Source organism: Vipera berus, assembly GCF_964194415.1.
Source record: "Vipera berus genome assembly, chromosome: Z".
Taxonomy (NCBI): Eukaryota; Metazoa; Chordata; class Lepidosauria; order Squamata; family Viperidae; genus Vipera; species Vipera berus.
The window spans coordinates 57,059,029-57,085,614 of record NC_138205.1 but is presented as its reverse complement, the minus strand read 5'-3'; the positions used below and the strand labels follow the sequence as shown (position 1 = coordinate 57,085,614).

Genomic DNA, 26,586 nt, shown 5'->3' with positions numbered 1-26,586 from the left:
AAAGAAAATTCTTGTATTGAACCAAAGTTCATCCTTGTTAGCTTATGTTCTTTAAATCAGTGGTTTTTCTGCTGCTCTAAGTGTACTGTTTTTTGGAGGCAGATGGTTTGTATTTATGTTTCTCATAAAACACACAAAATACCAGAACAAAGTGGAACCACTCAGATATCTGAAAGCTTTCTCATATTCACACTGCTGTAACTCCTCGAGGTTTGTCATTGCTGTTCCACTGTTCCCAAATGGAAAAATTACAGTCAGAGTTGATCAGAACAAATTTCTCAAGAAACCTCCGCCCCCAAAGCTCAGATAAGCAAGGCAAATATATAAAAACAGCTGCAACTATGGCTTGGCTGACCCCTGTTGGTTATATACAGCTGCACAAGCATGTGTAATTGTGTTGATACCTAATAGCAGCAGCAGCCTGTCACCCTTGGAAATTTATCTGATCCAGCCTCTCATCCAGTTTTCCATGTCCAGAGAACCACTTCAGCCAACAAAGACAGCAAGCAATCTTTGCAGATTTTCAGTAATTTGAAAGCCTATTATTTAAAGACTCTGCCACGATGGGCATGGTGCAAGATTGGGGGATTTTCTTGATTTTTTTTCTTTTCCCTGTTGCAGCACAGATGGAAGACAGCACTCTAAAACATAGAAATGAAGCTTACCAAATCGTCACTTTCAAATGGCATCATGTCCAGGATCCTTATATTATTGCTCTCTGGATTCTCGTGGCCAGTCTGGCCAAAATTTGTAAGTCTGAAATTCTTCTTTGTGCACCCTTTTACCTAACAGATTAATCTTTTATAGTGGTTTTGGCTAACGAATTATTTTTAATAACTTTTATTGTTTGTGTATTGAATCGGTTATTTATTTTAATTAAAAATACAGTTCTGCTGTTGCTCAAATATTTTAGGTATTAAACTTAGGGTGGTTTCACATTATACTTTCCCATTATCCTTTATTCTCTGTCTTTTTTTCTCTACAAATGAAATACCATTTTTCTGACAATTAAGGAGAAAAAGATAGATTAGCTGCATTAGGAACCATCTATTTGGAGGCATCTTCTAAACTTCCAGCTTTTACTTTCCATGCTGCACTGCACTTCTGAATAGAAACAAAGATAGCTATACTGAATAATCAGTGCTGGGCATTATTAGGATTGAGAAATCAAATCATATCTGGTTGTCTAAATTAGAGATGTTGTGAAATACAAATATATATTTTTCTATAAATGGACAACTGCAATATTTTGCAATTACTTAGAACATTTTTTCTAATCTATGAAGTATCTCTTCCAGAACTGTAGTAGCTTGAAATTAAAGACTTACCTCAAAATAAAATTTGGAAAAGGATGAATTCTGGCACTTTCAGGAACCATTCCATTTTTTAAAAAAGGATGAAATAATGATTGATCACATGATTTATAGGTATTACAACTTATGTAGTGAGTTGGGTGGAGGATATTTTAGCATACATTAATAATACAACAAATTACATCAGAACAATTTTCTAGCTTTGCAGGTATAGTTTATTAGAATTCAAACAATGCAAAAAGCGCAAAAAGAGGGAAAGTCTAAGGATATTCTGAGGTTGCAGATTAATTTTAAATCTCAGTGTTAAATTCACCATCTTTCTTTATTACAGCTGAGTAAAACATTTATTATTGGTACCCTAAAAGATTTGGAAATCAGCAAACTGCTTCTTTTCCCTGATCTATCTTGTCTGTTTGCTATAATATATGAAAAAAGAAAGATATGGAACAGAAAAAAGCACTTATGTTCTTAAGAGTACATTCTTTTTATATGAATCCCAATTTCAATAAAGTTATCTCTGCTCAAAAATGAGAATGAGAATGGATAACAAAATCTCATGATCTAAGAATCATAACTGATCAGAATAGGCGTTATTGAGCTATACCTGAAGTCAACATTCTATATTCATTAGACCAAATAATGATGCTTAAAATTAGCAACCATCAATAACTGCCAATTTGATTTCTCTTTTTGTTTGTGAACTTCCCTGTCATGAAAATAGATGTATTGCAGCCTAATAAAAAAGGGGAGAGAAAGAAAATATTGAGTATGCATTCTAACTTTGAAAAGGATTTCCTGCCTCTAGACTCAATGGGTTAATGCCCTTACCCATAAATAAATAAATAAATTTATTTTATTATAGTCAGCAAGCAGATCATATAATTTTTAAATCACAAACTATTCCACATTTAAAAGAAATAAGGAAAGTTATCATAGTAGCCATTAATCTTCTCTGATCCTGCAGAACACTATGCAATATTTGGCTACCTTGATATATATGAATGTGGGTCTTAACTTGTAAGCAGAATGTTTTTGTAAATATATCAGTACAGTAATAATACAAAGATGTTAAAAACAGAGCAGTGAGATAATACCATCTATCATCTAAAAACTGCATAATTTAGCAGTATCATTGGTTCAACCTCCCCGCCCTAGAGCTACAAGGAAACACTCAAGATGAAGGTTTTTCTATTTTGACTATATGTGTATGTATATGTATATGTATATGTATATGTATATGTATATGTATATGTATATGTATATGTATATGTATATGTATATATGGATGTGTGTACACACACACACACACCATGACATAGAACCTATGGAAAGCTATGTCTGAAACAAAAGGATTACCAAATGCCTATAAACTAAATATAATTGAATATAATTATTGTCTTAGTTACATATCTGATATGTGCTAAAAAAACTTATTTAGCAATTTTCAATGTTTCTTTAGCTATGAGGCAAGCAATCTTCTGATTTCCTCTAAGGTTTATTTTATGTTTAAACATTTATTTGACAATTTCAGTGTGCTAATTATACTCAATGACTTCGTTTTACCATAACTTTTTGCTGTTATTGTAAGCTTGCATTATAACCCAAAAATGTGTCTATGAATTTGTTTCCTCTCAAGACTTGGAATTTGGGTTGTTTGTTCCAAGGAAGAGAGGATCCAGTATTGGCAAACAGTGTTCTGAGTTTGAAAATTGAATACTTTGTAAAGGATAGAAATTGCCCTCTGTCTTTTGAGATGACACAACTTTTCTAGGAGATGCTGGCAGCAATTAAATATGAGCTAAATTAAGCTCTTAGGATGGGCATTATAGGGCATCTTGTCTATGTATAGCCCACAGAAATGCTTTTATCACAATGCAGGTAAAATGCACTTCATAATCCTTACAAATGAACCCTACTACTTTGGATTGCAATGATATACCAGAATAACAATGTATGTCATTGAATCTGAAATACTTCAAAGGAAGCAGAAAGTGTAATGTCTACAATAAGATAGTCATACAACATTGTCTATGGATAAACTTATATAAAAGCCAATATGGCATGGGAATTAACCTAGTATTCTGGGAACTGGTAAACCTAATCACTTTCTGTCAGTTCAACGTATCTCACATGATAGAAGTTCTGGAGATAAAATGAAGGAAGATCTTTGTATGTGGTATCTTGAACATAAGGAGAAAAGGCAGACAGACAGACAAACAAACAAACAATAAATTCTAGCTATTCACTGGGAAGCTATTAAAGGCCTTTCCTAATTTGAATTGTCTCTAAAGTTTCTTGCAATGACAATCATTGTGTGACTTCTTTTATGCTCTTGAGATATTTCTTCCCATTTCAATATTTCCCAGAAATTAATAATTTGCTGCTCACTTGCAGTTGTCCCCAGTGTATGAAGTGGCTTGCATCTTTGGGTTACCAATGTCAGTAGCACATATCATAATCCAGAGCCTGCACTTGTTGCCAATTCATTTCTGGGTCCAATTTAGGGGCTGATTTTGACCTATAAAGTTTTTCATTTCTTAGTACTCAGACACTTTCAGAACTACCATGTCTAGCCAACTTGGATCCACTGGATTAGATTTAGAAAGAAGAAACTGATGCAAACCCCACATTACAGGGAGGTTGAGGAGGCTGAGTCAAAGAAGTACTGCTTTTATGTTTTAGCGTTAACTCTCTCAATCGAGATTAGGCTGACTCCATCTCTACTGGTTTTTTGCAAGCTCCTAAAGACCAATATTTTTGGACAGCTTTCTTTGACTTATTGTTGCTATACTTTGCTTATTTCCATTCTTGTGTTATTGGATTTTTATAGGGAGTTTTTTAATACTGTATTTTTCTATGCAAGCCACTGAGAGTCATTTTTATTGTAATGGCATACATACCGTATATGCTTAATAGACTATATAAATAAGATAGAAATTAAAAGTGATAATAGATTTTATATAATTGGAAATTCCAGGAATAAAAGTTCATTGCTTGTGTTTTTTATCCTGTGATTAATAATTTGATGGTTGAATGAACCAATCATTCCATTTTATTAATTTATCATATCCAATTATAATTCCTTGTATTTGTTTTCCCCTGCTCCTTTGAATGTAAGGCTGAATCACCAAGTACTGTATTCATACTATATAATTTTGTTTATATACCCAGAGTTACTTGGATATTGAATTGATTTTAGTAATAGCATCTGGGTGATGGAAAATTATTTTTTGAGAATCATAGGTAGAATGCATATTTTGCATGTTGAATGTCTTGGCTTCAATCTCTGATACCCTCATTTCAAAGAAGGTAGTATATACTGTAGTTTCCGGCGTATAAGACAACTTTTTAACCCATGAAAATCTTCTCAAAAGTCTGGGGTTGTCTTATACGCCGGGTGCTGAAACTTTAGGGACAGGGCTGGCTGGAAAACCTGGAGCGGATCTTCCATTTAGTCTGCGCAGGGAAAGCGGGACCAATTGGAGTAGAAGCTGCAGTCTGTGATTTTTTTATAGGCTGGGGTCTGGGCTTTTTTCCTTCTAAAGTTGAAGAGCAGCTGTAGGCAGGTGGGGAATGCAAGAGCAACTTGAAAGGCAGGTGGGGAATGCCATAGCCAGAGCAGCTGCTTAGCTCTAAAGACACATTTGACTCAGGAACTGGGCGGGCTGGCTGGAAAACCTGGAGCGGATCTCCCATTTGGTCTTTTTTTAAAATCCCATTTATATCCCGCCCTTCTCCGAAGACTCAGGGCGGCTTACAAATTAAAGCACAAATCAATGTGCTTAGCAATAGCCTTCATTCTATGTATATGCCTGCTTATTAGAACTTTCACACACACACCCCACACACAAGCAGCATTATTACAAAGTCAGCTTATTGCTCCCAACAATCTGAGTCCTCATTTTACCTACCTCGAAAGGATGGAAGGCTGACTCAACCTTGAGCCTGGTGGGATGAGAACCTGCACTAATTGCAGGCAGCTGGTGTTACTTAAGGCTCTGTGCAGGGAAAGCTTTAGAGTGAATTAGGAAAAGTGAAAAAGTGAATTAGGAAAATAGGAAACGGTTGCTGGAATTGGGTATGTGTAGTTTAACGAAGAGAAGGGTGAGGGGTGACATGATAGCAGTGATCCAATATCTCAGGGGCTGCCACAAAGAAGAGGGAGCCAAGCTATTCTCCAAAGCACCTGAAAGCAGGACAAGAAGCAACGGATGGAAACTAGTCAAGGAGAGAAGCAACCTAGAACTAAGGAGAAACTTCCTGACAGTTAGAACAATTAACCAGTGGAACAACCTGCCTCCAGAAGTGGTGAATGCTCCAACACTGGAAGTTTTTAAGAAGAGACTGGACAGCCATTTGTCTGAAATGGTATAGGGTTTCCTGCCTTAGCAGGGGGTTGGACTAGATGACCTCCAAGGTACCCTCCAACTTCTTCTTCTTCTTCTTCTTCTTCTTCTTCTTCTTCTTCTTCTTCTTCTTCTTCTTCTTCTTCTTCTTCTTCTTCTTCTTCTTCTTCTTATTATTATTATTATTATTATTATTATTATTATTATTATTATTATTATTATTATTATTATTATTATTATTATTATAGTTTAATCCATTTGCACTGTTTTATGTTTACATGTTTGATGACAAACAGCCTTATGTTTATAAGTGACAGTTTTCCTACTAAGCACCTCCATGTCATAAGCATTTAAATTAAAATTACCATATTAAAATCAAATCTGATGTTTTTTAATTTTTATTTGGTGTGCGTTGGAAGAGGGGTAGTCTTATACGGCGAGTATAGCCCAAACCCTATAATTTAACAGGAAATGTAGGGGGTCGTCTTATACGCCCAGTCGTTTTATACGCCGGAAAATACGGTAATACACTTTCCTATAACTGAAAAAGAATGATTTCATCACAATAACAATACAGTACATAATTTATTTTTGTTTGTCTTGATCTTTTATATTACTATTACTATTACATCCCAGAGTTCTGAAAGAACTGGCAGATGTTATCTCAGAAACATTACACCACATCTTTCATAAATCCTGGAGCACCAGGTTCCCATCTTCAAGAAAGGGGGGGGGGAATGGACCCAGGAAACTACAGATCAATCAGTTTAACATCAATACCTGGGAAGATCCTAGAAAAGATAATAAAAAAACCAGATCTGCGAACAACTAAAAGCAAACAAAATGATAACTAGTAGCCAGCATGGGTATGTTAAACCAGATCATGCCAAACAGATCATATTTTATTCTTTGATAAAGTGCCTAAGCTACTTGACTAGTGATATGCTGTGGATGTAGTACACTAAGATTTCAGTAAGGCACTTGATAAAATAGACCACAACTTACTCCTTGGTAAGTTAGGAAAAGGTGGAATAGACAATATCACCACCAGATGGATCCATAGCTGGCTGGCAAACTGAACTCAATGAGTAGTTTTCAATGGCACCACATCCACATGGAAAGAAGTAAGCAGCAGGGTACCACAAGGTTCCGTCTTAGACCCAGTACTCTTCAATATCTTCATAAATGACTTAGATGAGGGTATTGAATGGGAATTCATCAAACTTGCAGATGACACCAAACTGACAGGAGTAGCCAATACCACAGAAGACAAGCTCAGGATCCAAAAAGATCTTGACAAACTTGAACAATGAGCCCTATGCAACAAAATGAGTTTCAGTGTGGAGAAAAGCAAAGTTTTAAATTTAGGCTGGAAAAATCAAAGATACAAGTACAGATTGGGCGAGACCTGGCTCCAAAACAGTAACTGTGAGAGGGACCTTGGAGTCCTAGTGGACAATCATTTGACTGTGAGCCAGCAGTGTGCAGCAGCAACCAAAAAAGCTAATACAATCCTGGATTGTATAAACAGAGGCATAGAATCAAGATCATGCAAAGTATTAGTACCACTTTATAAAAACCTAGTAAGACCACACCTGGAATACTGCAGCCAATTTTGGTCACCATATCACAAAAAAGATGTTGAGAGTTTGTAAAAATTCAGAGAAGAGCAACTAAGATGATCAAAGCCTGGAGACTAAAACATATGAAGAATGGCTGCAGGACTTGGGTTTGGCTAGTCCAGGGGTCGGCAACCTAAAAAAGAAAAAGAGCCACTGGGAACCGGTTCCATCACAAATTAAAAAAAGAGGGAGCCGCGTGCGTGTGTCCATGCACGCGCATGCGCAAAAAGTTTTTTGCGCATGCGCGGACGCACGCGGCTGCCATTTTTTTAAAAATGAGATGGAACCGGTTCCCGGTTGCCCGACGGCGACGGCCCGTCTGCAAAGCTGCCGCTTTCGGCAGCTTTGCAGACGGGCCGTGGCAGCTTCCTCAAAGAGCGGCGCCCCTGCCCATTCCGAGAGGTGCGCGCGCACCTCTCCGAACGACCGGAGGTGCGCGCGTACCTCCGCGCGAATGGGCAGCGGTGCCGCTTGTTGGGAAAGCTGCCACGGCCCGTTTGCAGAGCTGCCGCTTTCGGCAGCCTGCAAACGGGCCGCGGCAGCTTTCCCAACGAGCGGCGCCGCTACCCGTTCGCGCGGAGGTCCACGCGCACCTCTCCAAAGGTTTGGGGAGGTGCGCGCGCACCTCCGCTCGTTCGGAGAGGTGCGCGCGCACCTCTCGGAATGGGCAGCGGCGCCGCTTGTTGGGAAAGCTGCCACGGCCCGTTTGCAGAGCTGCCGCTTTCGGCAGCCTGCAAACGGGCCGCGGCAGCTTTCCCAACGAGCGGCGCCGCTACCCGTTCGCGCGGAGGTCCACGCGCACCTCTCCAAAGGTTTGGGGAGGTGCGCGCGCACCTCCGCTCATTCGGAGAGGTGCGCGCGCACCTCTCGGAATGGGCAGCGGCGCCGCTTGTTGGGAAAGCTGCCACGGCCCGTTTGCAGAGCTGCCGCTTTCGGCAGCCTGCAAACGGGCCGCGGCAGCTTTCCCAATGAGCGGCGCCGCTGCCCGTTTCCGCGGAGGTCCGCGCGCACCTCTCCAAAGGTTTGGGGAGGTGCGCGCGCACCTGCGCCCATTCGGAGAGGTGCGCGCGCACCTCTCCAAACGGGCGGTGCCACTCTCCATTTGGAGAGGTGCGCGCGCACCACTGCCCGTTCGAAGAGGTGCGCGCGCACCGGGCGGCTGGGAGCCGCAGGGGACGGCTCAAAGAGCCGCATGCGGCTCCGGAGCCGCGGTTTGCCGACCCGTGGGCTAGTCTAAAGAAAAGAAGAAATAGGGGAGACATGATAGCAGTGTTCCAGTATCTGAGGGGCTGCCACAAGGCAGAGGGGGGCCAGGTTGTTCACCAAAGCACCAGAGGGAAGGACAAAAAACAATGGTTGGAAACTGATCAAAGAGAGAAGCAACCTGGAATTAAGGAGAAACTTCCTGACAGTGACAATTAACCAGTGGAACAGCTTGCCTCCAGAAATTGTAGGTGCTCCATCACTGGAGATTTTTAAAAAGAGATTGGACAGTCACTTGTCTGAGATGGTATAGGTTCTCTTGAGCAGGGGACTGGACTAGAAGACCTCCAAGGTCCCTTCCCGCTCTATTCTATTCTATTCTATTCTATTCTATTCTATTCTATTCTATTCTATTCTATTCTATTCTATTCTATTCTATTCTATTCTATTCTGAGTTTAAATTATACAAAACTATCTTTATCAGTAATACTGCCTTGTGTTACTGCTTTCCCTTCAGAGCAGTCTCAGCCTATTTTTCCCCAGTAATCTATCTAAAAATTAGCTATTTCAGAACCAGTTATTTGCTTCTCATATTTAATTTGCTGAACTTTGGCAAATTAATCTTTTTCTTTTTTCATTTATTCTGTGTATCTTAACAAGTGTTGAGTGCGTAGATCTCAAATATTTGCCTGTCTGTCACCTTTTAACTCACTGTAACAGTACAGAAAAAAATATTATACATGCTTCCCTTTGTTTCTATACAGTGATAGTTTAACTTGTAACCTGTCCTTGTTACTAACTTGAAATATAACTATTAGCCCTTCCTGTTTTTGTATCTGCAAAGAATTCTTTGTCAAGGCAATGAAAAAGAATAATTATGTTAATATATTACTTTATAAAATTAATAAACTAAAAGAATATTCCCGGTTAATGATCTTTGAAATGGGTGGAAAAGAAGATAGAAAACTTCATCTTTAGCCAACTGCTGACGTCAGAAAAACAATAGGAAATTGTCTTGTAAAATAATAAAGAGAAAATTTAATCTGCTAATGGAAAATTTTAATATGGCTTTTGATTACATATAACACATGCGCTTAATGACAGGAACAATAAGGCAAATTGGACAAATCTGTGCAATAGTAGGGCCAGGATTTCCTGATGTTTTTATTTTGGTTGGTGAAAAATTATTTTGTTTTACAATATTAAAGCTATTTTATAGTTCACATGATAATGTGAGTTTCTCACTCCAACTATGTGTGAATTTTCTTCAAAAAGGGCAAGAAAACTGGCAGTTTTCTGCAACTGTAGTTAGAAAGGAGCTCAACAACTTCACAAAAATGGCAGAGACCCCACAAGACTCTAATATCTACTTTAATTTAGTGAATCACATGCTCAGAGCAAGATGCAAGAAACCATAACAACCATGACAAATGCCTATTTAGCTCTGTTTAAATATTCTGCTAAAGTGCCTATCAGTTCTTAAGGTGCTCATAAGCTAGGTGTTAACCATTACCATTTCCACTAATGTTTAATTTAGAATCTGTTGCATTCAGTCTATACTTGTCCCATTTTTACAGCTTAAAACTAACTGCAAACAGAGTAGTCTATCCCAGTCCCAACCAGACTGATACAGAATGGAAAAGCAGAGTTTATCTCAAGCTGTCCAACAAAGGTATGGGTAGAGAATTCAGTCCCCATTATCCTTTATGGTTCCAATGACAGAATCTTCAAAGTCACCAGATGTGCTCAAGCTTGCTAAGTTTTTTCAAAAGGTTCATTAATTTTGCCCATGAGTTGATATATCACATTCTTGGTCTGCCTCTCCCATAATTCTGAGAATCGGTTTATTTCTAAAAAATGTGAACATGTGTAAGGACCCACTTCAATCTACATCTTAAGAAAACAGAACTGTTGGAAACGGTCTCTTCCAACAGGAATTTTTATTAAGAGAAATTGAAGGCATGTTAGACAGGATCTGAGGGACCCCCCCACCATTCGATGTTTTAAAGTGTTCCCAAGCAGCCCCCCACCCGCAGTTCTTCTGGGCGATTCAAACCGGCAGATTTCTAGGTGTTAATTTCAGGAAAAATAATATCAGTCCAGGTCCGTCATTCAGTCCTCTTATTACCCAGATTGCAGGTGTTGCATCTTTCCCCCTCCCCTTTTCTTCGCTGTCAGTAAAGAGGAGAGCTTCAGAGGGGCATAGGATGAAAGGCAGATGGCCACATTGTTATGGTTAGCAGACCTGAAGTGAATCAACAAAAGGTTACTTTGTAGTGAATACAGGAAGTGAAAGTAGTAAAAACCCCATGCATACCCCCTCCCCTTTATTTGTATGACAGAATCCAGGAGATAGTAAGGATTGGTTTTAAATCAGAGAAGATAGATAGAAATGAAATATAACTGGATTCTGACAACATGGTCAAGAACCAGGTTTTTGTTTCAGTTGGTTTCACATTTCTAAGCTAGGTTTATAAAAAAAATAGAAGAAGACCTAGGCTATTCAACATTCTACTTCTGCTTTCTCTAAGTGGTCATTTGATTCTTTCTGATAGAGTACTTGCAAATCTTATGCATTCATATATGTCAACAGGTAGATCTATATAACTATATTTCATTGCTTTTAAAAATTAAATAGATAAATCCAGAGTATTAGTGTAGCCAAAATTGAGACATCTTGTCTTACTATCCAGTTAGAGGCAATAAAGAAAATTCATAATCTTTCGGTTCAGATCTTATTTCATGCAAAACAAAAAAAATACTCATTAAAATTGCTTTCTAAAATGAAAAGAACCAATGTAAGTTCTATTGTATACTATAATATTTCTAGGTTGAGCCTTTATATCTAAGCAAATATTACATCACCTCTATAAAACTGTTTATTGTGTGTTTCTGGGATGGAGATAAAAATGTGTATGATAGTTTTCTTATATAATAGTTCAGCCTTCTTATGCAGTACAGTATGGTGATGATATTTCTGTTGTTTTTATTTATTTGCATTTGAGATATTTATTTTGATCTAAGTCAAGCTATATTAGAAAAAAAACTATGCTAATACTATATCTCTCCAATAGGGAATTAATGAATTCCTCATTCTTTCTTTCATGATTTCTTGAAATCCTTTAAACTGAGATAAACTGACAGATCCATCAGCACACTATGAGAAATGGAACTGATTTTACATCATTAAATAAAATATCTTGGGCTAGCCATGCCCATGTATGAAAGTTTCTCTCCTATTACAAGATATAGAATAAAAACCTGGAGATCATTCAGACATGTCAAACTTGTGACATCACATGACATTGTGCAACGTATTGGAGTCTTTTCACCATTGCTGACAATGGGGTGGTCGTGGCTTCTGGATGACGCGTCCGGCCCACAGGCTGGCAGTTTGATACCCCCCACCCCCTGATCTAACTCAACTAGATGCACTGCAACCCCCTGCAGGAGGCTGTCCCATCTCTGATTAAAATTTTCTACTAAAGGATTGTAATTTGAGATTGTTTCTTGTACAATAATACAACTAACTTAATAGAGTATTACTTGAACACTATCATTGGCACTGACAAAATCACCATCAATCTAGTGCAAAAGCATCTTTACTTAAAACAGCTTACATTCTGTAAGACTACCCCTAACACCATCAGGCATCCAAATCTGTCTATCCCAGGTCCTTGGGAAGGACTCAATAGATGGATTAAAAGGCCAATTTCAGTCTAAACATCTGACTGCCTGTGTAACAAACCATTCACAATAGCAGAATTAGAAGAATTGCAAAGGCCTATTCAAGGAAAAATAAATTAAAAAATAAAGGTTTGTCAAAAGTAACAAGTGGAATTTGCAGTAAAGGAAGCTAGCATACCTATTGAATTATTTTCATTCTGAAACAGGTACACTTTCCTTTGCCTCAGAAGTACAAAGCTGTCTAACTAAAAAGTAGAAGAACTGAAATTAAGAACCAGTGAGCATCTACTACAGCATAAAAACAACAGAATAAGGCTGTCTGCATTGAAGTTTGTTCTATATAAACAGCTAACATAGCCATTTAAAATGCCAATACTACACTATTAAATATAAGCACCAGCTTACTACAAGAAACAAAGCAAGTAATGTACCACACAGCTGCAGCCATAAATGAATATCTGGAATTCAAAATCAGCAAAGAAAAAAAGCCAAACAATGGATCACCAAAATGGAGAATAAGACCAGCAAGCTGAGATCAGATGCAGGCAAGCTAGAACAAATGAAAGAAAATAAGCTGATGAACAAGAAGACCAAAGAATATCTGATCAAGAAATATTATTTAGAAACAAGAAACAGTGCAAGGAAACACTGGAAATAAAAAGCAGCAAATAACTATAGCCAAGAAGATCAGCAGAAATTGAAAATCATAGGCAGAACCTTCAATATCAATCCAATCAGAAACCTTTTCACAAATTCATTAATGGAGAGACTGCAGTGAATCAGCCATTACCTGCCAAAGAAGAAACAATGCAGTTCTGGATACAGATATGGAATAATTGAAAGAAATATAATGCAGCTTGATTAAAGGAAGTGAATAAGAAAAAAAAGCTGAAATGGAAGAACTTGTAACAACATCAGAAGTGGTGGAGAAAAGAACAAAGAAGATCAAAAATTGGTCAGCAGCAGGAGAAGATGAACTGCATGGATTTTGGCTGAAACTACTGATCAATCTACACTCACTCATTGCCCAGCAGTTTAAAAACTTACTGCAAGGAGGTAAAATTGAAGAGTGGCTAACATGTGGCAAAACTATCTGATAATAAAAGATCCAACCAAAGATGCAACACCAGGCAATGATAGACCAATTACCTGCTTACAAACTACTTTCAAATTGCTAACTGATGTGGTAGCAGATGCAGTCCAACAGCATCTACTTCAGGGGTGTCAAACTTGCAACATCATGTGATGTGTTGCGAGGTGTCGTGACTTTTTTGCTATTGCTGGCAATAGGGTGGGTGCAGTTTCACTATGAGGCATCCGGCCCATGGGCCGGCAGTTTGACACCCCTGATCTAGTTGAAAACACCTTTCCACCTGAGCAGAAAGGAAACCACACAAACAGCAGAGGAACAGAAGATCAACTTCTAATTGACAAGTTTATTTTGGAAACTGCAAGAGAAGGAATAGCAACTTGAATGTAGAATGGATTGATTACAACAAGGGATTTGACTCTCTGCCACATGATTAAATAATCAAGTGTCTAGAAAAAACAAGTTGGTAGAAACATCAGAAGCTTTGTGCAAAAATTGATGGTACAGTGGAAGACACGGATGCTGGTCAATCATGATAGATTGAGAAATATTAACATCAAGAGAGGAATCTTGCAAGGGGGCTCACTATCACCACTACTGTTTATCATTGCTCTGATTCCTCTGTCAACAATACTGAACAATTCAAGCCATGGCTATTAAATATCAAAAACATCTGCTTGGCTATTACACCCATTTTACATGAATGATCCAAAGGTATGGAAAAAAAAACATATGAAAAGGAATCACTGCTCAACATTGTCCAAACATACAAGATATGGCACACCTGTTGGACTTTTGCAAAAATCTTTGGGGTCACAGCTGACACCTGTTGTTCAAGCAGAAGCTGCAATTCTAGGAAGACAACCCCCCCATTGTATACCATCCTTGAAGTGAGAAGTGTTACCAATTCAAGATCAAAGATGGAATATCTCAAGATCTGGCCCTAACATCTATATTTACTTGGTTTTGGTACATTTGAATCAGAGAAAGTTCCTCCCCATTGAAGCCCTTACATGTCTAGGCACTAGGACGGATCCTTGGGAACCTCTCTTGGCTGGTCTGAGGTCAAAAGATGATACTGAATCCCAAGCTGTCAGATAATTCCACACAGGGTTTTATATAGATTTTGAGAGGACGGGAGAAAGTAGAACCTTGTAGCAATTTATAATCTCTCTCCCTCAACAACACTATTGGAAACTGATCCCAGAGAAAAGGATGAGAAATACTGTAAAACCATGCCCCTAATCTTCAATTTATGGAGCTGTCTCAAAAGATATCATAGTTAACAATATCAAAAGGCTCTGAGAGATCAAAGAGTAGAAAGATGGATGCACCACTGCTATCCTGGCCCTACCATAGGTCATCAGCAAGCACAATCAAGGCTATGTCAGAGCTAAAATCCAGCTTGAAAACTGGCTGGAAAAGGTTTAGATAATCTGTTTTCTCCATGGTTCACAACAGTTGCAGATACATTATTTGTTTACTAAGACAAAATAAAAAATAAGGTAGATATACTTGCTTAATCTTACCTGAATGAAAGTAAACCTAGCAATTTTATTATATTGATTTTTCTAATTTATCTGCATTTCTTTCATAATGATTTTTCCCCTCCCATAGCACAATTTAAACATTTTAAAAAAGAATCATATCAAATTTTGTTTATCATTGGTTCTACTTTCAAGTTGTAAATAAATAAGTGAATTTTAACAGAGAATTAAGTGTCCTTGACAATGTTTTCTGGTGCTATTTTATTTTCAGTTGCAGCATCAGCTGACATGAGTTTATGAATACCCAAGGCAACTACTTTTAATTTTGTTCTGCTAATTCCACTTACTATTACTGCTGGCCTCTTAACATTGGTATTGAAAAAGGACCTAATAAACTAAATGATATTTATAGCCTGTGGTGCTACACTTTAGAAATTTATCATGTATTCAACTAAAATAATTAAGAGCATGAAAAGTAATTCATTCCCATGTTGTTCCAATAAAATGTTTTCCTTAACCACACCCAGATGTGTTCTTATACTCAGATTTTGTGTCAATGCTGCTTAAAAGATAAAACTTCCATTGTGGAAAGATAAAGGAAGTCTGCAATATCTTAGAATTATAGGGCTGGAAGAGACCTTGGAGGTCTTCTAGTACAACCTTGCCCAAGGCAGGAATCCTTATACCATCTCAGACAAATGGTTGTTAGAAGGCTAAATAGATTGCAAATCCTGTCGATGTTAATCACCCTAATTGTAAGAGAAATCAGAAATGTGAACCTTTTGTGAACCTGACCTAGTAAGGTGACTCTACTGCTTTTTTCCCCACATTTTGAAAAAATACAATATTAAAAAGTTATCTTTGACCAGCCAGAGAAGGAGAAAAAAAAAGAATTTTAACCCCTCTCTCAAACCGAAATAATTCAGGGGCTAGGCAAATGAGTTTCCCCTCTTTGCAGCTATTTTTTTTCTTATGTGAACAATGAACTAGATTTTTTTAATGGACTTACCACTGCAACCTCAAAACCAACAGGAGCCCATTAGGGCCCTCCGCTGAGCTGAGTTACAGCCTCAAAGAACCTGCTAATCTTTATAGGAACAGAATTTAGCACATCAGGCATGGTGCCTTTTTAGAACTCAGAAGCACAGTCTTTCTGTAACTCTGGAACAACCCTTTGCTAAAATAGAATTTACAGTGAAGAACAATCAACCAATTTTGCCTGGGCGGCTAAGTACAGATTAATCAAAGGAGAGATACCGTATTTTCCGGCGTATAAGACGACTGGGCGTATAAGACGACCCCCTACATTTCCTGTTAAATTATAGGGTTTGGGCTATACTCGCCGTATAAGACTACCCCTCTTCCAACGCACACCAAATAAAAATTAAAAAACATCAGATTTGATTTTAATATGGTAATTTTAATTTAAATGCTTATGACATGCAGGTGCTTAGTAGGAAAACTGTCACTTATAAACATAAGGCTGTTTGTCATCAAATGTAAACATAAAACAGTGCAAATGGATTAAACAACAACAACAACAACAACAACAACAACAATAATAATAATAATAATAATAATAATAATAATAATAATAATAATAATAATAATAAGTAGTAGTTGGAGGGGACCTTGGAGGTCATCTAGTCCAACCCCCTGCTAAGGCAGGAAACCCTATACCATTTCAGACAAATGGCTGTCCAGTCTCTTCTTAAAAACTTCCAGTGTTGGAGCATTCACCACTTCTGGAGGCAGGTTGTTCCACTGGTTAATTGTTCTAACTGTCAGAAAGTTTCTCCTTAGTTCTAGGTTGCTTCTCTCCTTGACTAGTTTCCATCCATTGCTTTTTGTCCTGCTTTCAGGTGCTTTGGAGAATAGCTTGGCTCCCTCTTCTTTGTGGCAGCCCCTGAGATATTGGATCACTGCTATCATGTCACCCCTCACCCTTCTCTTCGTTAAGCTACACATACCCAATTCCAGCAACCGTTCCCTATTTTCCTAATTCACTTTTTCACTTTTCCTAATTCACTCTAAAGCTTTCCCTGTGCAGAGCCTTAAATAACACCAGCTGCCTGCAATTAGTGCAGGTTCGCATCCCACCAGGCTCAAGGTTGACTCAGCTTTCCATCCTTCCAAGGTAGGTAAAATGAGGACCCAGATTGTTGGGGGCAATAAGCTGACTTTGTAATAATGCTGCTGGGGGATGAAAGCCCTAATAAACAGGCATATACACAGAATGAAGGCTATTGATTTGTGCTTTAAATTGTAAGCCACCCTGAGTCTTCGGAGAAGGGCAGGATATAAATGGGATTTTTTTAAAAAAAGACCAAATGGGAGATCCGCTCCAGGTTTTCCAGCCAGCCCGCCCAGTTCCTGAGTCAAATGTGTCCTTAGAGCTAAGCCGCTGCTCTGGCTGCTGCCTTCCCCACCTGCCTTTCAAGTTGGGATATACTACAGCTGCTCTTCAACTTTAGAAGGAAAGACGCCCAGACCCCAGCCTATAAAAAATCACAGACTGTAGCTTCTTCTTCAATTGGTCCCGCTTTCCCTGCGCAGACTAAATGGGAGATCCGCTCCAGGTTTTCCAGCCAGCCCTGTCCCTAAATTTTCAGCACCTGGCGTATAAGACGACCCCTGACTTTTGAGAAGATTTTCATGGGTTAAAAAGTAGTTTTATACGCCGGAAACTACGGTATATCAACATCCATCCTTTGTACTATCTGAGTGTCTACTTCCAGGAGAACTTTGACTTCAGGAAGCCGAGGAATAAATGTTGGACTGATCTATCACCTGACCTTTGATAAATATCTCTTTATAAAAGATCCACTATCTTCTCCTGCTTCCCACCCACATCAAATTATTATTATCAATTATGCTTTGCTTTATTAATTTTTATTCATCCTTTATATATTTTTGGATTCACATATAAAGATGTTTCACACTCACTTTAGCAAATCTTTGTCTTCATCTATATATGTGTACAACAGAAGAAATATGTGGATAAAATGGTTGGTCAAATGATTCACAGTAAAAATAATGTACTGTAAATAAATGCATCATATTTCAGTAAGTTTAAGAAAACTTATATTCACAAGATGGAGGTAATGTCTCTCAAAACAGAAGAGTACTGTCAGTTTGTGGACTCAGAAATGTAAAGCTACTTCACTGCATCCACTGCCACACAGAAAGATGAACTCCCTGTTTAATCTGACCTATCCTGAAAATTCCTCCAATCTTTTACTTACTCATTTTATTGATCTCATTCGGTGGTAAACCAAAGTGTTGATTAAGTTCTGATCCAGCAAAAATGCTTAGAAGTGAGAATATGGTAGAAGACAAAATTTGCAGCTCAGCCTTGAACTAGGGTTGAATAACCAAGTTCAGAGAGCCCCAAGGATCCTACACTGAGAGCATGATTCGCTTGGGCCATCTCTCATTCCAAAGTTTGTGCAAGGTTTGCTGATAGATGAGTTATTTTCCCAAGCATAATCAGGTAACCAAACAAACAAACAAATTCATCAGATATTTCTGCCAGACCACTTTAATTAGGGATAAGGCTTTGTGGCTCTTACTCAAGGCTTCTGGGATTTATGCAAAAAAGTCAGTAATCCTGGACAAATGTTGAAGTGGCTAGAAATATTCAGATTTAATACAAGGGCAAAACTGATCTAAGATTATTTGCTGCCTGACATACAGCAGCAAAAAATAGAACCCCTAGAATCAAATAGAGCTAGTCAAATAAATAAATCAGTCTAATTCTATTACCTGCTGTTGGTATGTGCTATGTTAGCCTTGTACAAACCAATGTCTTGGTTATTCTTTAGTTGATTTTAATCAAATTTTATATCCTTTATCTTGAAAAACTGAAAATAGAACAGTAAAAATGTTATACTGCTTAGAATGTTAGGTTGTAACATATTTGATACTAGTATTTTTTCCATTATAAAATATGAAAATATGGTCAGTGTGTAGGTTGAAGAATTTAGAATCTCCTTCCATTTATTCTACATACTAACAGGTGACTTTAGAGGTTAAGTCTATAGTTAGCAATAAAAATCTAATGACAAATGAGAAACATGACCTACTGATCCAAAAATGGTAGTTTCCTTTTAAAATGTTAATGTAAGTTTGTTAATTTACTGCCTTAGAGGGAACAACCTCATAAATCATTAATTTAATGAACTTATTACAATGCTATAAGAATTCCAGATTATTATTAAACGTGTGTAACAAAGAATAACATTTTGAGAATGGCTGATGTCAATCAAATATTAACCAGGTTTTTTTAAAGCAATTTTTGTTTAATTAAACAAAATTATACTGGTAAGAACATACATACTGTGGTAATGAAGGCCTTAGACTAAAATTCTATTTAGTTTACAAGACTATTTGGGTACAGTCACTTTCTTGCAGTTACTTTACAGTGGTACAATTATGGGATTAAAATCAGGAAAAAATATGTAAACTGCCTGGATTGCTCCCTTCCAAAAAAGGTTTGATGGATAGAGACAAAGACAGGGAGAGACATGCAAACCGTAAGTCTAAAGGTACAAGGCTGTGCCTAACTGCCTTGTACAGCGACTATTCACAGTTATGATGGTGATGAAAAAGTAACTTTACAACCAAATCTCACTTTTACTATATTTACAGCAAATGATAGCTGAAATAAGATCATAAGCACAATCAGGTTTCACTTAGCAACTTTTTCTCTTAACTATTGTGTTACTAGTCCCAATTGTAGTCGTTAAACAACTACCTTGATACAAATCAATTTCCTCTTTTACTGTGCAAAAAATGTATATATTATGGTGACTTTTCTTTAGTGTAAGAATTAAATACCAAAAACATAGATCAAGTTTTGGTATTCAGTGCTTGCATTATTCATCCAGATGCAATTATTGTAATCAATGATTTCTTTATTATATTACTGAAAACATAGAATAATAGAGCTGGAAGGGACCAAGGAGGTCTTCTAGTCCAAAGCCCTGCCCAAGGCACGGGTCCTTATTTCATATCAGACAAATAGCTCCCCCCCAACTCCTGATTCAATCACTAGTATTTCAAAGACTTGGTTCTTTGCTGTGATTGAACTAGGCTTTTCTTATTTTTCTTTCTACCATATGGATTTATTATCTCTGCCATTTTTATGCATTTATAGTTTGTGGTTGGCCAGCCAACTGCCAATTCATGTGGTGGTGGCAGTGCTTGACATAATGTGTTTTTAACAAATCCCTGTTCACTTCCTTGTGCATTTCTAGGTGCTCACAGATCCACTACTTAACTTTTCCTGGAGTTTCCCAGGTATTGATTTCAACCTGATTGGTCTGTAGTTTCCTGGATCCACTTTTTTCCACTTCTTGGAGACTGGAATCACATCAACTCTATTCCAGTCCTCTGGCAGTTCCCCCTCGCTCTAGGAGCTTTAAAGTTTTTGTTCAGTGGTTCTGAATTCACAGCTGCCAATTCCTTGAGTACCCTGGAATGTAAACCCTCTGGTCTAGATGATTTGTACTTGTCTAAAGCAGATAGGTGTTCTTTTACCAATTTCTTACCTATTTTGACTTGTATTCCTAAGTAGGCTATGGTCTAGTTTGTCAAATAACTTACTGAAGTTCAAGTATACTATTTACAGCATTTCACTAGTCCACAAATGTAGTCACTTTGTCAAAGAAGGGAATAGGATTTATCTGGCATGATCTGATTTTTTTTAACAAACCCATGTTGGCTTCTAATAATAGCTTTGTTTGTTTCTAGGTGTTTATAGATATGTTGCATGACTTTTTGGGTTCTTCCCAGGTATTGGTGTCAGATTGATTGATCTGTAATTTGTGCGTCCATTTTTTTTTAAAAAAGAAAAAACCTGGAACCGCATCAGCTCTTTTTGAGTCCTCTGATAGTTTTTCAGTGCTTCAGAATTTTTGAAAGATATGATTCAGTGGTTCTGAAATCATGTCTGCCAGCTCCTTCAGAATCCTGGTTCTATTATTTGAATTTACCTGGATAGGTGTTGTCTTGCCACTTTCTTGCCTATTTTGATTACTATTCCTAATCTTCCTTTTACAGTACTGTGTTCGATATTTTTTTTCTTTTGGTGTAAAGACAGATGCAAAAAATGAATTAAGCAGTTCTGCTTCCTCCCCGCTGCCCAGTATCTCTCTCGTTAGTGAACTGATTGTTTCCTTGATTTTTTTCTTTTTTTTACATGTTGAAATAAACTTTTTTTATTGTCATTTGTTGCAGGTGTTAATTCATTCTGAGCCTTAGCTTTCCTGACTTCAGCTTTGCAGATTCAGTGTATTTGTTGGTATGCTGCTTTAGTTATGTGTCCTTCTTTTCCATTTTTTTTTGTCTTTCAGTTTATCAGAGAGTTCCTTATGCAACCATGATAGTTTCATCTGGGTATCTCATTTTTCTTTCAAAGTGGTATTGTGCTAGACTGGACTTTTATAATCTCATTTTTCAGAGCTTCCTAAGCATTTTGAGTTATTTCCCCCTTTAAGATACCGGTATTTTTCCATGGAATTCTTCCTGAACTCTCCATTTGTTGAAATTAGCTTACTTAAAGTCACGCTGGATCATGGAGAAAGCTAGAGAGTTCCAGAAAAACATCTACTTCTGCTTCATTGACTATGCTAAAGCCTTTGATTGTGTGGATCATAACAAACTCTGGCAAGTCCTTAAAGAGATGGGCATACCAGACCATCTTATTTGTCTCTTGAGAAATCTATATGCGGGCCAAGAAGCAACAGTGAGAACTGGACACGGAACCACTGATTGGTTCAAAATTGGGAAAGGAGTCCGGCAAGGCTGTATACTGTCGCCTTGCCTATTTAACTTATATGCAGAGCACATCATGAGAAAGGCAGGGCTAGATGAATCAAAAGTTGGAATTAAGATTGCCGGAAGAAACATCAACAACCTAAGATATGCAGATGATACCACTCTAATGGCAGAAAGTGAAGAAGAACTAAAGAGCCTCTTGTTGCGGGTGAAGAAGGAGAGTGCAAAACTTGGGTTGAAACTAAACATTAAGAAAACCAAGATCATGGCATCTGGCCCTCTCAATTCCTGGCAAATAGATGGGGAAGAAATGGAGGTAGTGACAGATTTTATTTTCCTGGGCTCCAAGATCACCGCAGATGGGGACTGTAGCCAAGAAATTAAAAGACGCTTGCTCCTTGGGAGGAGAGCCATGGCAAATCTAGACAGCACACTAAAAAGCAGAGACATCACCCTGTCAACAAAAGTGCGTATAGTCAAGGCTATGGTCTTCCCAGTTGCAATGTATGGCAGTGAAAGCTGGACCATAAGAAAGGCTGAGCGCCAAAGAATTGAAGCCTTTGAACTATGGTGCTGGAGAAGACTCCTGCGAGTCCCTTGGACTGCAAGGCGATCAAACCGGTCAGTCCTAGAGGAGATCAACCCTGACTGCTCTTTAGAAGGCCAGATCCTTAAGCTAAAACTCAAATACTTTGGCCACCTAATGAGAAGGAAGGACTCACTGGAGAAGAGCCTAATGCTGGGAAAGATTGAGGGCAAGAGAAGAAGGGGACGACAGAGGATGAGGTGGCTGGATGGAGTCACTGAAGCAGTAGGCGTGAGCCTAGATGGACTCCAGAGGATGGCAGAGGACAGGAAGGCCTGGAGGAACATTGTCCATAGGGTCGCGATGGGTCGGACACGACTTCGCAACTAACAACAACAATAACAAAGTCACCTTGTTCTATTACTTGTGTATTTGGATTACATTGAATTTCATTATTACATGGTCACTCTCCTCCAAAGTTCCCACAACTTCTATACCCTCAATCATTTCATCTCTGTTAGTAAGGATTAAGTCCAATAAGCTGACCCTCTAGTTTTCTCTTCTCCCTTTTGGGTGACAAAGTTTTCTGCTAGGTTTATCAGAAACCTGTTTGATCTCCCACTTGATACAGAGTTTTTCTCCCAGTTAATATCAGCGTAATTAAAATCCACCATTGCTATTATGGTGTGCTTCCTGCACATCTTAGCTAACTGATTAGCAAAAGTTCATCTATTTCTTCTGGTTGGATGGGTGGTCTATAGTGTACACCTATCGCAAGATCATTCATTTTTCTTTGTTAACCCAAACACGTTCAAGGAGAAGTAACCCTGGCAGTCTGCTCTTCGCTGGCGCACTTGGACTTCTCCTTCATCAAGCGTGGCTTTACTTTGGGCTTAGCCATGGTGGCAGGGGCACTCCTTGGCTGGGGAAAAGGGACCAGACACTCAGCTGCTCGATGACCTAACTGGCCACACCTGAAACACTTGATAGGAGGCCCCATTGGTGCTCAATAGGAACCGGTGACCGCCACAGCTGGAGGGCGTTGAGCTGCAGGATGCTTCTCTTGGATCCACCTCGGTCTGAACTCCAAGATGCTAGGCTTCAGGTGGTGATACAGCTCAATGTCTAGGGTTATGGCCATGCAGTACCACTCTCATACCTGGTCAGGGATGCCTTGGTAGGGGCATGCCTGGAACAAATCTCGATCCAGACCTGCTTGGAAAGGGCAAAACAGTGGAGGAGAGCAGCCCCAGGAAGGCGCAGCAGGTGGAAAAAGGGCCGGACGGCCCTGCTGCAAGCCAGTGGGGTGTGGAGGTAGTCAGTCGAGGCACCAGTGGTGTGGTCAGAGGAGGAGAGCCCAAGGAAGGCACAGCAGGTGGAAAAAGGGCCGTCTACTTTTCATGAATGGAATGGAGAAGTCTGCAAGGCACACGCGCCTCTCTGCCCCGGGCCAATCAGAAGCGGTGGCTCTAGGCCAGTGTTTTGGTCACATAGGCGTTTGTAGTTGCAGTGTCCCTGGTAACCCACCCTTTCCTCTCCCCCCACTACTACCCTTCTCCCCACATGATCGGTTGGCCTTGGAGCCGCTGCTGGGCAATGCCATTTGTGCACCACCGAAAGGTCGTGATCCTTGGATATCGCTCAGTCGGTGAGTGGTGCTCTGCCCAGCCAGAGGAAAGCAGAGGGGGCTGTCCATTGGAGGCACCATGTGGCAAGAGGTGCCGGGCGGCTGCTCTGCTGCAAGCGGTGTCCCAAGACCCGGGTGTGGGCAGGAGTTGGAAGTTTGGCAGGGAACAAAGAGAGTGCTGTGGAAAAGGGAGCTGGGTGGGCTGGGCATGTGCTGAAGTGATGGCCAGGAGGAGAGCAGCAAAAAGAGGACTGAAGGAGGGTCAGCGGGTTTGCGTCATTCCTGAGCAGACCAAGTTTGGAGGGCAATTCACGAGGCATATGGGGGCTGGCAGGTGTTGCCTTTTGGAGAGGCGGGGGTGGCAGGAGTTTGCAGGTGAGGTTCCTGGGCAGTGGCAGGGCATGAAAGAGCAAGTGGTTGCGCGTGTGAAGTTACAGAAGATGCTAAGCTGGAGGCAACCCTCAGACCTTGAATCTGGATGCAGTGACTTTGGATCGGTCTTATGTAGTGTTGAGCTGCAAAGAGGTCCGGTTGCAAGGAGTAATAAGAGTACTATTGACTACATCCATATTTTGGCCGCAACAATAGGGCATGCAGGCTTGGCTTGCTGAAGGATTTCCTGAAGAAGAAGGTGTGAGCTGTGAAGAAAAACTCCTCACACTCCGATTCTTCCCAGAGAAAGTCCCAGAGAGCGCGGGGGGGGAGCAGTCTTTTCCGAGGGGAGGAGAAGCCAGGATGGCAGAACCGTCCATATGAGAGCTGGATGAGGGCAGGGATGGTGCATGTCTCTCCTTAGGCTCCACCCTTCAATCAAGCCCCCTGTTCTGTGCATGTGCACGTGCATGCGCATGCGCATTTTGCGTCTCCCAGTTTTTTTCTTTTTTGAGGGAACCGGTTCCAAGTGGCTCTTTCAGTGTTTCAGGTTGCTGACCCCTGCCCTATACCATGTTGAGGATATATTTAACCCTACTGTTATTGTCACTGGTATCATGGGTGACTTACTAGGGGTTTGTTATCCACCCTGCTATCATTCCCTGTCCCAGAACTTTGGAGTTTAATCAGAATTCTCTCAGCATCACAGGTGGTGGAGTGAACTTGACAACTTACAATCCTTTGACGGCTATTTCTCAAGGTCTGGTAGGACCTTTGTCCCCTTGCTTTGCTGTCCTGCAAAGGGGGGGGCTCAGCAATCAGCAGCATGGTGCTCTTCTTTGCTGCAACAGAAGCAGTTGGTAGGCCAGTGGCATGGGCTGTGATCCTGCTTCCTGGGTTTTGGGGTTTCTTTTTTTTTCCAGGGTGAAAGGACGTCACTGGTCTCAATTGGTGCATCCATGGTATTTGGCCAAGTCAATCTCCACTTTGTTGACCAGAACATACCATCCTTGGAGGGTTCATGGTGTGCCTCAGGACAAGCAGATGTAAAAGACTTCATTGTTTAGCCCTCCATAGAAACTCTTGATCAGCTTATCTTGAGATCAGTCAGTTAGTCTTCACGCCAGGCTCCAGAACTTTTGCACATAGGTGGCAACAAGTTGCCTCCCCTGTTTGATAGTCTTAATTCAGGTTCTGCCCTTTTTGTCTGTGAGCGGGTTCTCAGACCACTTTCTTAAGACAGCCATGAAACTGTTGAAGATGCATAGCTCCACAGCATCATCATCATGGAGGGCACCATCCACTCAGTTGCTTCTCCCTCCAGGGTCATGGTGACATTTTGCACCCTGGCTGGGTCATGTTGTGACTCAGGGCCAGCCTGTGGGTCCGGCAGCCGGCTCAGATGTCTCGGATGACTCAGATGAGGGGGAGGAGGAGGGTGTGGAAGACGAACTGGCTGATGATGGCTTGGAGGCTTCGCAGAGCCCCCAGCCGGGGCCCTCTTCTCAGCTGCGTGAGCCCGATAGTGCGGAGGATGATGACCCACAGCTGGCCCTGTTCAAGGACGCCCAACGCAGGAGGCAGTCGAGCAGGAACAAACAGAGAAAGGCTGTGGGACTCCTCGGGAGGAGGCACAGGGAGGCCACGCCCTGAACTCTAAATAAAAGGAGTGTTTGGGGAAGGGCTGGTTGCTGAAAGCAACCCTTCCGTTTGAGGATTCAAGTTCCAGTGTTTTGTTTCTTGTTCTGTTGTTTGAGTAATAAATCTTGGCAGACGCTTTCCAGCCTCAGACGCTCTCCAGTCTCTACTGTTTGAACAGGGGTTTGCCTTATTGCAAGGCCGGTAGCAGGCTGGTTCAGAACAGGTCATTTAGCAGGTCAGCCCTATATTCTTGCATGTAGTTCGACACTCGGATGAGGAAGAATGCCAGTTGCTTAAGGTCATCATTGAATTTCACCCCCAGGGTTCCTGTTATGCAATCTCTTCTCCAGAGAGAGGCAATCCATGCAGAAAGGGGTTGCTGGACCAGCTGAGTCATTGCTGACTGTGCCAGAGACTGCAGGATGATGTCCAGACCCACACCAGTCTGTGGGTGCTACTTTGGTCAGTGGAGCTGCTGGTGGTGCTGGCCACTTTTGGGCATTATAGGCTTTGAGCTTGTCAAAAATGTCTCTCAAGAAATTGATTGCCTGTTTGAGGATGACCTTGTGAGGGTCTAGCTCACTTCCCACCCCTCCACACTCATCTTTGGCGTTTGGTGTCCTGTGGCGGCTTCTCAAGTGAAGTTATTCCAGAGAGTCTTTTCTCCCAATTTTCCATCTTCCTGATTCCTACAGACCACCAGGACTTTGGGCAATCTTCTAATGTCTCTGCTTCTTCCCCGAGTTTAGGGTAGCCACCACTGCTCCTGGGTCTTGAAGTGGCTTATTCCCAGATCTCCATCTTCTCCTGTTTGTTCTCATGGTTAGACATTCTATGCACAGTCCCCACAATAGACAAGGTCTCTGGATGGATCATTACTGCAGATCTCGCT

The 26,586-nt window shown here is 40.2% G+C and overlaps 1 protein-coding gene across 1 annotated transcript in view; it reads left to right on the top strand.

Annotated features, from left to right (window-relative positions):
- The window catches only part of SLC9A3 (solute carrier family 9 member A3), a gene marked incomplete at both ends in the record, with an annotated part of 189,516 nt that overhangs the window by 577 nt on the left and 162,353 nt on the right, over nucleotides 1–26,586 (top strand). The window contains 2 exons of the mRNA XM_081346214.1: nucleotides 412–526; nucleotides 622–750. Of these exons, the coding sequence (XP_081202340.1) occupies nucleotides 412–526; nucleotides 622–750 (244 nt within the window). The remainder of the gene's footprint in view (nucleotides 1–411; nucleotides 527–621; nucleotides 751–26,586) is intronic.